The sequence below is a fragment of the Charadrius vociferus genome, unplaced genomic scaffold (assembly GCF_000708025.1).
Source record: "Charadrius vociferus isolate BGI_N301 unplaced genomic scaffold, ASM70802v2 scaffold771, whole genome shotgun sequence".
NCBI classification, from domain to species: Eukaryota; Metazoa; Chordata; class Aves; order Charadriiformes; family Charadriidae; genus Charadrius; species Charadrius vociferus.
The window spans coordinates 6,608-19,864 of record NW_009646855.1 but is presented as its reverse complement, the minus strand read 5'-3'; the positions used below and the strand labels follow the sequence as shown (position 1 = coordinate 19,864).

General features: G+C 41.1%; 1 protein-coding gene across 1 annotated transcript in view; it reads left to right on the top strand.

The window, feature by feature from the left end:
* LOC104294649 (splicing regulatory glutamine/lysine-rich protein 1-like) overlaps positions 1-11,066 on the top strand; it is a 38,707-nt gene extending 27,641 nt beyond the window's left edge. The window contains exons 10-13 of the mRNA XM_009894276.1: positions 1-384; positions 6,568-6,654; positions 7,523-7,658; positions 10,914-11,066. The exon at positions 1-384 is cut by the window's left edge and continues 23 nt beyond it. Of these exons, the coding sequence (XP_009892578.1) occupies positions 1-384; positions 6,568-6,654; positions 7,523-7,658; positions 10,914-11,066 (760 nt within the window). The remainder of the gene's footprint in view (positions 385-6,567; positions 6,655-7,522; positions 7,659-10,913) is intronic.
* The last annotated feature ends 2,191 nt before the right edge of the window (positions 11,067-13,257 follow it).

Below are 13,257 nucleotides of genomic sequence, written 5' to 3'. Positions count from 1 at the left end.
GGATAAGGAGAAGGACCAGGAAATAGAGAAAGAACGAAACAAAGATCGAGAGAGAGTCAGAGACAAGGATAGGGACAAAGATTGGGACAGGGACAAGGACAGGGACAGGGAGAAGGAAAAAGACAGGGAAGAGGTAGACCAGAACAAGGAAAAAGATGATATTGAGAAAGAGGGGGAGAAGGACAGAGAGAAGATTAAGGACAAGGAGGGAGATAAGGACAAAGGGGACAAAGAGAAGGACAGAGACAAAGAAAAGGAAAAAGATGAGGATAAGGAGAAGAAGGACCGAGAAAGAGAGAGAGATGATAAAAAGAAGAAAGAGAAGAGATCCAGAACACTATCAAGAAGCTATAGCTCTTCAAGAAGATCTCGTAGCTCCAGCAGGTTTGTTTAGAATTTTTTCATGTTTTTTTGGACTTGTCAATACATTGACGCACTGTGAAAAATGCCAGGCGTGAAAACGCCTGCTCCTACTGTTACAAGCCTGATGCCTGGTGCAGGATTGCTTCCTATACCTACACCAACCCCTTTGACTACAGTGAGTAAAATTCAGTCCGTTTGATTTCTGATTTTCCTTTATACTCGGTAGCCTTTATGTGTTCAGAGAACAAGAACTATCAGTGAGGATTTAGCTGTGGTGCCTCTCTTGAGGGTAGATCACAAGATGTCCATGCACTACCTTTCCTGGGTATTTCTTTCAGATTCTTGTTTCTCAAAATAGTGGGTAAATACTGGTTTTGGTTATGTCCATTTTAGTTGTTGTCCCTTCCCTAGACCCATTAATTTGATCTAGTGGCAATGCTATCTACCTCCTAAAAATTTGTTAAAACATAATAGTTGACACAGTTCTTCGGACCAACAAAAATGCTGCATTAAGGTGCTTTTACTTGATATCTCTATGACAGGGGTTTTAACTGTTACCCTAACAATGTTTTCGCTGCAAAAAACATAGGAGCTAGCTCCTGCTGCTTCTGCTCAGTTCCCTTTTGCCTCTGTAAGCCTTTCTTGACATCAGCAGGCTGCTGTGCCCTATTCAGGTAGAATTCTGGAAATAGTAAATCCTACTTCAAAAAAATTGGGCTTAATGTCACTAACCCTATGTTATTTGAAGAGGAAAGTCCTCAGTCTTCCAAGCATATTGCAGCACCGTGCGTATTAATGTTGTTACTGGTACCATCCTGGTGTTGGTCTGCTGAGCAATTTGTTGGACTTACTAACGGTTGGGTGGTAGTATTTGCCACTTGGCCACCTTAAGGATGGCAAGCAATGAATTTTCTTGTCTGTATGGCTGAACGGCAAGAAGCAAGCATGTCACTTGGCTGGCTAGCCATTCAGAAAGTGAATGTATCTCAGTTGGAAGATAAGGTTACCTTGTTTAGCTGGTTAGATGGCCAGATAAAAGTAAAAATTATCACTCCTTATTCATGCTGATAGTAAACAGGAAAGCAGTCAGGGTTAATCTAGCTGGGGTTTTTTGCCTCTGAGGGGGGGTAAACTGGGTGGAAGTCCGGATAAATTCAGTACAGCAAAAGGAGGCTGTGATTGATTATAAGCTCTGTAAGTGGACTAACTCAGGCATATTCTAGAAGCGTTGCAGCTACCTTAAGTTCAGAAGCTTTGGTGGAAAAAGTCCTTTCTGAATAACTCGGCAATTATGGAGTTCAATAATCTTGTGTCAAATTTAAATACCAAATTTTATCTGTTACCTTGAAAGAATGAAATGCTGGATGATTTGGGAAAAGTTCTACGTATTATAATCAGTTCCCTGGACAAAAGCAAAATTTCCATAGCCCTCAAAATTCAGGAGTTCATGGTTCATATAATGCAGAAAAGACTGTAATGGTTTCTGGACATTCTGTTTGGGTTATATGACATGTCCATGTTGTTTTGGAGGTTTATGGGCAAAATACTGTGGCTTCTTTAAGCATATGCAGCTTCCTAATTTAATGCATTGTTAACATTATTTCATGGGTCGAATACCTGCAGAGAATAGAGATAGTTCTGTCAGCTTTGAAAGCATAACATTTTCTGCCTGTATACCTCAGGAGTGTTGAATTAGATAAGTACTTGTGGTGGGTTGACCTTGGCTGGATGCCAGGTGCCCACCAAGCTGCTGTATCACTCCTCCTTCTCAACTGGACAGGGGAGAGAAAAATATGACAAAAGACTTGAGTCGAGATGAGGACAGGGAGATCACTTGGCAATTACTGTCATGGGCAAAACAGACTTGACTCAGGGAAATTAATTTAATTTATTGCCAGTTAACAAAGGAGAAGGATAATGAGAAATAAAAACAAATCTAAAAGTACCTTCCCCCCACCCCTCCCTTCTTCCTGGGCTCAACTTCACTCCCGATTTTCTCTACCTCCTCCCCCCGAGGGGCACAGGGGGATGGGAAATGGAAGTTGCGGTCAGTTCATCACATGTTGTCTCTGCTGCTCCTTCCTCCTTTTCATGCTCCAGTGTGGGGTCTCTCCCACGGGAGACAGTCCTTCATGAAGTTCTCCAACATGGGTCCTTCCCACAGGTCTGCAGTTCTTCATTAACTGCTCCAGTGTGAGTCCCTTCCACGTGTCCTTTCCATGGGGTGCAGTCCTTCAGGAACAGACTGCTCCAGCGTGGTTCCCCCACAGGGTCTCAAGGAAGCCAGGAAACCTGCTCCAGTGTGGGCTTCTCTCTCCACAGGTTCACAGGTCCTGCCAGGAGCCTGCTCCAGCGTGGGCTCTCCATGGGGTCACAGCCTCCTTCAGGCATCCACCTGCTCTGGTGTGGGGTCCTTCACGGGCTGCAGGTGGATATCTGCTCCACTGTGGACCTCCTTGGGCTACAGGGGGACAGCCTGCTTCACCATGGTCTTTGTCACAGGCTCCAGGGGAATCTGTGCTCTGGTGCCTGGAGCACCTCCTCACCTTCCTTCTTCACTGACCTTGGTGTCTGAAGGGTTGTTTCTCTCGCGTATTCTCTCCTGGTTGCTGTTGTGCAGCGATTCCCCCCCCCCCCCTTTTTAAATTTGTTATCGCAGAGGCACTACCACCATCACTGTTTGGCTCAGACTTGGCCAGTGGTGGGTCCATCTTTGAGCCGGCTGTAACTGGCTCTGTCAGGCATAGGGGAAGCTTCTGGCATCTTCTCACATCTGGCATCTTCTGGCCCCCTCCTCCGCTACCAAAACCTTTCCACGCAAACCCAATACAGTAACGTGTAGCTTATATAAGAGCCTTGGTGGAAGACCCAGTTCCTAATGTCAAAGAGCAAGTGTAGTTAGCTGGGGGTTACAAAATTATACTCTAGTTTGCAACAGTTATGCTCCGCTTTAAGCATTCTGCTATTTAAGAAAGTGTCACAGAAAGCTCAAATGTCATGTACTTGGCCAGAGAATTCTAGTGAAATTTAGTACATCTCTTCTAATGGACTCACAGTACAAAGCCCTACTTTGATATGAAATTAATTTTTTGTACAGATGCTAATAAATAGGGACAATCTTCTTTTTGAAGATGGAGGATGAGAGAAATACATTGTTTTTTATATGTATCTGTCCTAGAAGGAGAGGCTGGGACTGTTTAGCCTGAAGAAGAGAAGGCTGAGGGGGTATCTTATCAGTGCGTGTTGAACACCTGATGGGAGAGTGTGAAGAAGATGGAGCCCAACTCTTCTCAGTGATCGCCAGTGACAGGGAAGAGGCAATGGGCATATATTGAAGTATGGGAAATAAAAGGGTTTTTCTAATGTTTAAATCGTGTGTTTTCTGGGCAAACTGGAACCAGTTGCCCAGAGAGATTGTGGAGTCTCCATCCTTGTAGATATTAAAAACCTGACTGGACATGGCCCTGAGTAACCTGCTCTAGTTGATCCTGTTTTGGGAGGGTGGGGGACTGGACTAGGTGGTCTCCAGAGGGCTCTTCCAACCTTAGTAATTCTGTTATTCTGAAAAGTTTTTATCAATAGGTTGGGCTACCATGTCCCAGTTAGCTTGTATTTAGGGATGTCCATTTACTTTGGTGATTGATTTTGCCTAGTTGAAATGGTTACAAACCATTCAGGAGAAGATTATCCAACAACCTGGCATTTCAGCTGTCTGGATTTACACTGCAGCATTGAGTTGACACCGTTTTTGAAGATGCAGATCATTTTTCTGAAGAGTGTAAAATATTGGACAAATAGTTTTCTAGTCGTCTTTTTGGAGAAGTGGAGGTGGAATAGAACATACAGGACCTTCTAAGAACTAGGTGGCAGCTCACCTTGCTTTACTGACAAACAGCATGCAAGTACCAGAAATCAGATGGCTATTTTTGGTTCCTAGCTGAAGGAAGAGACACAAACCAGAGGACGAGGAGAATCGGGCTCCTTTTCCAAGAGACATCTACAGGCTAGCAAAGGAGATAGGTAGGGACTTTGTCCAGAGAGAAGACATCTTGATGGCTGAAGTGTTATCTTCCTTCATAACTATGTAATGGCCCAACCTGAAGGTGGTAATATCAAGTCCAGTCAGTTTTACCCATTAAATACTATTTGTCTGAGATTTTTTCTTATTTTTTTCTTTTTGTTTTATTTTGTACCTAAAGAAGGCAGAGGGACCCCATATATTCCACTGCAATTTCTGCTGGCATTAGCAAGGCTCAGATTCCATCACGGTCAAAACCAAAATTTGTGCCTTAATTAGGGGCAAACAGAATATGAAGAGGCTGAAAGCTACCTCTCTTTCCAGGACGTTAGTTCACACTGCCACCATTCTTCCAAGTACTGCTAGTTGGAGAGAGGTGTTGAGAAATGTCTCTGCCCCAAAGTTTCTGTCTGTATCGGAATTAAAAGATTCTAGCAATGTTAGACTCGGTATTGGTCTAAGGCGAATCTTGGAGCCATGCCTAGTGAACCTTATTAAATCAACAGGAAGCTGCCTCCAGTCATGAGCCTGTGGTATTTTTCCTTTGAGACAAGAATGTTAGTTCTGTGTATGATTTAGAGATGCAGGATCACTATCAAAGTTTTCAAACTTCTTTTTCTTAAAATTTGCTGTATTAGTATTGCTTAAGAGTGTTAATAAAAACAGGCGTATAAAAATCTTTGTATAGACAAATGTAACATAGAGGTAGGAATGCTGTCAGACGCAGCTGTAGTTCTTCAACTTGAAATATGACAAGCAGAAACTGAAAATTAGATTTCACGAATAAAGAGTTTGAACACAATTACTAGGGCACTTACTTGGTTGCTCACAGATATGTATGCAGGAAAGCAAAATAAAGTGGGAATGTACTCAACATACAGCAAGTAGGAGCACTGTCAGAATAATATATTCCTTTCCAATATCCTCATTTGAAAAAAGGTGATGATAAACGTGAGGATGTTCAAAATGAGGTGCATGTTAACCAGCAAACAGCTGATCAATGATTGTGTTGTTTTTTTTTCCATGATTTTGAGGCCACTTTATATCTTTGTTTACCAAAGATTGGATCAAACTTAAGAGCTTGCTCAACAAAATAGTTATGAACTTATGTCCTGTGCAGCTTCAAGAGGTCAAGCTAGATGATTTTGTCAGAGTATGAATCCAGATAGTGATACTAGGTATATCTCAATATATCCTTTTGTAATTTATCTAATAACTGTTGTTTTCTTGGCCTTTCTAAATATTAAAGAAATTAGGTGTGAATTGCAAAACCTGGTATGCATAAGTGTAGCTTTTGTGCTGTGTCTTAAAGCACCCTGTCAATTAGTTTAACTTCCCTGTTTTTCTTTGATGGTTCTTCCTGTCTGCTTTTCCTGCTCTATGAAGAGGTGATAGGAAAGAGTCATCTGACTTTGACAGAGATATGTTCTATGTTTATGTTGAATTAAGCTTTACTTGCTCAATTTTTTCTTTATTTTAACACGTGCCTTGGTATGTTTGCAACCAGTTATTTAATGTTCTGTTCGAGATCAGACTCCATAACAGCAACTTCAGGAAATTCCAGTCTGTGTAAAACAGCTGTTTTGTAAAATACTAAGAGTTCTTCAGTGCGTTATAGAATGATACATAGGTTTGCTGAACATGGACTGCTAGGAAAACAATAGATATTAACTTATTCATTTTGATTTTGAACAACAGCTTGAGCTTCATTTTTCACTGTTTGCTTCTAAACCAATAGGAATGCTAGCTCATGTATTTAGGAATTAAACTTCAGTCAATTGAAGTTTGTATTGCTCAAGTTATGCCTTTTGTCTTAATGTGGCTTTTCAGTCAGGAAAAGAATCCAATTAAATGAAGAAACTCACTTAATACAGGATTAGTGAATTCAGTGTGTTTTCATTGTTATCGGGTATAAAAGTACATGCAAGGATAAACATAAAAATAAAATCTGAAAGGGCACAATTTTTTTTTCTACTAACCACTTCCATTCTCCCCTTTCCCATGAAACTGAAACATATGAAATTTTTTTTTTGCTTTGTACAGTTCATATAATATTAGTGATATATAATGTTAAATTCAGGGATATTTACTTAGTTGTGTTAGATGACTTTAAGAGCTTTCTGTTTTTATGCAGTTCCTGAGTTTATTTTTCTTCTTTGGTGATCTTGAATTTCTTGGTCCTCCAGAGAAAGGCATAAAAGGAAGAGTAGAAGTCCCTCCAAGTCTCCTAAAACAACAAAAAGAAAGTCTTCACAAACTCCTTCTCCGAGAAGGTCAGTTTGATGTAAACATAAAAGTTAATGAGCAGTAAAGGAGGAAAAAGTTATAGTATTTTTGTTAAATTGAAATGCGATATAGAGATCAGTGTTATGAAAGGAGCTAACTCAATTTGTGTTTCTTCTGGATATTTTTTTGTTATGCAAGAAGCTCTTCAATCATTTTCTTTTCTAAGGAAAAGGTCTGCTTTTCAGTAAACAGAACGCTCGAAGGTGGATGCAGATACATATATGGAAAACAGTTTGGGAAGTATTTTCATTGATTTACTACCTTTTCACTAGTCATCTCAGACAATTTCAATTGGTCAGTATGATTCAGCTCTAATTTAAAGCAAAACAAAAAACTCTTCATGGATTTGATCTTTGGTATGCTTTCAATTGGAGAGTTTTAAATCTGTTAATGATGCATATTTGCTTCAATAAAAGCCCTTCATTGGATATAGATTAATTTGGTTTTCTCTTTGCAAATACCTTGTATACTGAACATATGCATTCTTTAGCTCTCTTCAGTCAAAAAATCCCCATGTCTTTATGAAGAGAGTTTTGTTACGTTTTGGGTGTTTCTAGTATTGGGTTTTTTTGGGGGGTTGGTTGGTTTGTTGTTGTGGTTTGGGGTTTTTGTTTGGGTTGGGGTTTTTTGGGGGTGTTTTTTTTTTTTTTTTTTGCAACTCCCCAGATGAGAGTTAAACCAGTTAAATGGTTTGAAGGTGACTGAACCTTTCTGAAGGAAAGCAAACCAGGATACCAACATGCTTAGTTACTATACCGTGCAATTTACTGTACAGTACATTCAATGTATGCATAGGTAGTACATTTGTTGCTGTTGGATCAAATTCTGATTTGAGAAAAAAATTTTCTTTAACAGAAACAAGAAAGAAAAAAAAAGAGAAAAGGATACGAATAATGAAAGAAGAGAAAGGGAACACTCTACCTCCAAGAAAAAAAGTAGTAAAGAAAAAGAGGGAAAGGAGAAATCTGACAAAAGCATCACTACTGTGAAGGTAAGCTGTGTGACCAAATGATAAGCAGGGTAGAGTGCTGTTTCTTTCTTTTCCTCACCCTTCTTTTTCCACTGTTTTCCTTACCAAATTATTACCACTTGGGTTTAGCTTTTGGCAGTTGGAGACATGAAAGTCATTCTCCAGTTGATGTTAGAAGGCCAGTTTGAGAAGTCTGTGTGTTTGAACTTTACTGGACCTATAGGAGCTTGTGTGAATAGGTTACGGAAACACTTTGTTTTGGTTTTGCTCTCTTTTCTGTTCGGTGCCGTATGTTAGGAGTTGGCAGGCTGCCTATCTGTATGAGCAGGCAGGAAGCAGATTGTGTAACTAAGCAGTAGGGTTCTGGGTTAGTTTGGCTGTGTTGTGGTTTAACCCCAGCCAGCAACTAAGCACCACACAGCTGCTCACTCACTCTCCCCCAATGGGATGGAGGAGAGAATCGGAAGATTAAAAGTGAGAAAACTCATGAGTTGAGATAAAGACAGTTTAATGGGTAAAGCAAAAGCTGTGCACGCAAGCAAAGCAAAACAAGGAATTCATTCACTACTGATGAACCTGAACATGCAGAAGTCTATGGGACCTGATGCATCCCAGAGTCCTGAGGGAATTGGCTGATGTAGTTGCCAAACCACTCTCCGTGATATTTGAAGTGTCATGACAGTCAGGTGAAGTCCCCAGTGACTGGAAAAAGGGAAACATTGCACCCCTTTTTAAAAAGGGTACAAAGGAGGACCCTGGGAAGTACCGACCTGTCAGCCTCACCTCTGTGCCTGTGAAGATCATGGAACAGACCCTCCTAGAAGCCATGCTAAGGCATGTGGAGGACAGGGAGGTGATTTGAGGCAGCCAGCATGGCTTCACCAAGGGCAAGTCCTATCTGACCAACCTTAGTGGCCTTCTATGATGGAGTGACTCCATCAGTGGACAAGGGACGAGCTATGGATGTCATCTATCTGGACTTCTGTAAGGCCTTTGACATGGTCCCCCTCAACATTCTTCTCTCTAAACTGGAGAGATATGGATTTGATGGGTGGACCGTTTGGTGAATGAGGAATTGGTTGGATGGTTGCATCCAGAGGGTAGTGATCAACGACTCAATGTCTGGATGGAGATTGGTGACAAGTGGTGTCCCTCAGGGGTCCGTATTGGGACCAGTGCTGTTCAATATCTTCATCAATGACAGTGGGATCGAGAGCACCCTCAGCAAATTTGCAGATGACACCAAGCTGAGTGGTGCAGTTGACATGTCTAAGGGATGGGATGCCATCCAGAGGGGCCTGGACAGGCTCAAGAAGTGGGCCCATGTGAACCTCATGAGGTTCAACAAGGCCAAGTTTCAGGGTCCTGCACCTGGGTCAGGGCAACCCCCAGTATCAATACAGGCTGGGGGATGAAGGGATTGAGAGCAGCACTGCAGACAAGGACTTGTGGATACTGGTGGATGAAAAGCTGCACGTGAGCCGACAATGTGTGCTTGCAGCTCAGAAGGCCAACCGTATCCTGGGCTGCATCAAAAGCAGTGGCCAGCATGTTGGGGGAGGTGATTCTGCTCCTCTACTCCACTGTGGTGAGACCCCACCTGGAGTATTCCGTCCAGCTCTGGAGCCCCCAGCACAGGAAAGACATGTACCTGCTGGAGTGGGTCCAGAGGAGGGCCACAAAAATGATCAGAGGGCTGGAACACCTCTCCGGGACAGGCTGAGAGAGTTGGGGTTGTTCAGCCTGGAGAAGAGAAGGCTCTGGGGAGACCTTATAGTGGCCTTTCAGTACTTAAAGGGGGCTTGTAAGAAAGAGGGGGATAAACTTTTTAGCAGGGCCTGTTGCAATAGGGCAAGGGGTAATGGCTTTAAACTAAAAGAAGGTAGATTCAGACTAGATATAAGGAAGATATTCTTTACTCTGAGGGTGGTGAGGCACTGGAACAGGTTACCCAGAGAAGTTGTGGATGTGCCATCCCTGGAAACATTCAAGGTCAGGTTGGTCGGGGCTCTGAGCAACTTGATCCAGTTGAAGATGTCCCTGCTCGTTGCAGGGGAGGTTGGACTAGATGACCTGTCAAGGTCCCTTCCAACCCAAACAATTCTGTGATTACCATCAGCAGGCAGATTTCAGCCATCTCCAGGAAAGTAAGGCTCCATCACACGTAATGGTTACTTGCAAAGACAAAATGCCATAACTCTGAACATGTGTCGTCTGTTCCCCCCCCTTCCTCCTTCTTCCTCAGCTTTATATGCTGAGCATGATGTCATATGGTATGGAATATCCATTTGGTCAGTTGGGGTCAGCTGTCCCAGCTGTGTCCCCTCCCAACTTCTTGTGCACCCTCAGCCTACTCATGGGTGGGGTGGGATGTGAAGCAAAAAAGGCCTTGACTGTGTAAGCCTGCTCAGCAATAACGAAAACGTCCCTGTATTATCAACACTGTTTCCAGCACAAATCCAAAACATAACCCCATACTAGCTACTCTGAAAAAAGTTAACTTTATCCCAGCCAAAACCAGCCCAGGCTGTCAAGCTGAAAAGATTTTTAATAAACTTTCACTCTGCAGTTCAGCCTCTCCCTGGTTGCTTTGGTCCTGGGCTTCGTACTGGACTCTGCAGGAGTAAAGTTGAAGATTTGCAGAAGAGTAGTATGGGATTTTTCCCTTGCAGAATAGGAGGTGTGATTAAGAAACATCTTCAAATTGTTTAATCTTAGAATTTGAAAAGCAGCATACCTTTCAAGTGTAGTTTGTGGTACTCAGAATTATTCAACTGTTATAAAACAGCTGATTTAGGTGACTGTCCACATGTTTAAATAATTGTCTTACCCAAGAATTCTCTTAATATTTATCAGTTACCTGACAAAAAATATGAAAGAAAAATTGTAATCCTGTTTTATTTAGAAAATATGGTGAAGTCGTAATTTCTGGAGCTGTTTCTCATAAGTCCCATGATGCTGCTTGTTCTGTTTTACCTCAATACTGATGATAAAGACAGGTGACTTTATGGCAATGATTTCTTGGGTGATGGGTTATGAGTGCCTAACTTCAGCTGATAGAAAAGAAAGCTTTTTTGGTTTTGTTTGTTGTTTGTTTTTTTTATTTAAAAAAAGCTGGCACCTCTATTCTGAAAGTTGCTGAGACAAGATAGGCATGTAAAAATTGAGGCAATCAAAATACCAAGAGTTGATTGGAAGTCACATCCTGTAATGCTAAGAGTATAAGTAATGTTTTTTGGGTGTTTTTTTTTTTTTTAATAATTTTATCTTTGGTAGGACAAAGATCACACTAAAGAGGATCCAAATTCAGAAACTGACAAGGAAGTAGGCAATAGAGATACACAAAGAACAGATGAAGTCAAACTACAACAGAATGGGACCTGTCAACCAAATGACGAAAACTTCTCCGTTAAAATGGAAGAGGTTTAAAGCAAAGAATGGACCCCTGACTCAACTAAGGAATGAAATCCAAAGCTTTTTATTTCCCAGAATAAGGAAGAAAATGTCAAAGCAATCAACCTGAACATGGTGATAGTACTAGTAGCTCTTCCAGTTCTTGTGATAGCTTTGTTGATTTCTTGCTGTTAAGCAAGAGAGCACAGACCAGTAATTATACCATGAAAAGGCAAATGCTATCAGAACTGTTCATCTCTGAAAATCCATGCATTTCCATGATGGCTTATTTGTAAAATTATTTATGTTAAGTTTTGTCACGAGCTGTTACAAATAAGTAAAAACTGAAAGATGTAAACCTGTAGTATCCCAAAAAAGCTGAAGATATGCATTGAAAGTTGTTTAAAATACTGTGTGTTGATTAATTTTGTATTGTTTTACTTTGTGGGTTAAGAAATCCACAAAAACTTCAATGTGTACTGTTTGATGTGCTTGGAAATGGTGCATTAAATATACACGCTTTCTTTTGTTGTAAATGAAAAATGTAGAAAAAGGGCTTTTAAACATAAACACAGTTTTACAGTTCTTATGTTAAATGCCCACTGACTAGTTTGTTTTTCATTTGCTCACTGCTTGAGATTCTTGAGTTTTATTTAAAACAATTTCTTACTAATATCCCTAAAATTAATATTTCTTTTAAAGTATTTGAACAATGCATGCTACTTTTCTGTTCCTAAAAGGAACATTGCAATGTTATAGTTAATAGGTTAGGTTACTGGGTTATTTTGGGGTTGTTTTGTTTTGTTGTTTATTTTTTGTCCTTCCAGAAGTGATCACATCTGTATGATATTATTAGAACTTACAGCTTTGTTTTGAGCCGTACTGCAGTGTGTCTGTTCAGCTGCAAATAATACAGGTGCCATTACGAAAATAATTCTTTTCTTATTTCTTTTAAAAAATTGGGACCACAAGCAGAAGCTTTAGTGCCTTCTTAAAATAATGTGGTATTTTCTAGAAATGTATATGTGCTATTAACTCATTTTCAGCTAAACCTTACGTGATCTCTTGCTACTTTGCCACCACCATACTGTAGACAAGAATGCAAGTGATTTGTCAGAATGATCGTTTGATTCACTTGTTAAAATACTAAAGATCCATTTTTACTTTTCTTATTTTTAGAAGAGATTTATAGGTGAAAGCAAAGATGCATTTTGGGGACTACCACTGTACAAAAGTAGTAGCTGAATACAAAGCATTTTCTGATCACCTGCATCAAAGACAGCCCTTTAGACATTTAATCTACATTTGGATTGCCTTATTTGTTACCTCTCCATCATCATCTCTAATACCTGTTAGGTGATATAAAAGGAATCATATGCAAAGGTGAGGGGATAAATAATTTGGGGGAAAAAATGTTCTAATTTACACAGGAGTTATATGGTAGAGATTCCATTTTCATTCTTTAAAGAGAAAGCATGTAAGAGGCAGATGAAATATTCTACAAATAGCTGGGAGAAGTCTCAAGATCGTGAGCTCTTGTCCTCGTGGGGGACTTCAACTTACCAGATATCTGCTGGGAATACAATACAGCAGGGAAGGAACAGTCTAGAAGGTTCCTGGAATGTACTGGGGATAACTTCCTGATGCAGCTGGTGAGGGAGCCGACTAGGGAAGGTGCCCTGCTGGACCTGCTGTTTGTAAACAGGGAAGGGCTTGTGTGGGATGTGACAGTTGGAGGCTGTCTTGGGAACAGTGATCATGAAATGATAGAGTTTTTGATTCATGGAGAAGCAAGGAGAGGGGTCAGTGGAACTGCGACTTCGGGCTTTTCAGGAGCCTGGTTGACAAAGTCCCCTGGGAGGAAGTCCTCCAGGGCAAACGAGTCCAGGAAGCCTGGATGTTTTTCAAGAACTTAGAAGCACAGGAGCAGGCTGGCCCTGTGAGCCGAAAGACAAGCCGTCAGGGAAAAAGACCGCCCTGGCTGAACAGGGAGCTAGGGTTGCAACTTGGGGAGAAAAAGAGGATTTATGGCCTTTGGAAGGAAGGGCAGGCCACTCAAGAGGACTACAAATTGGTAGTGAGGCTATGTACGGAAAACATCAGGAGGGCCAAAGCCCAGCTAGAACTAAACCTGGCTTCTGTTGGCAAGGACAACAAAAAAAAGTTTCTATAAATATACAAGCAATAAAAAGAGGACTAAGGATAATCTCTGTCCTCCAGTAGACTG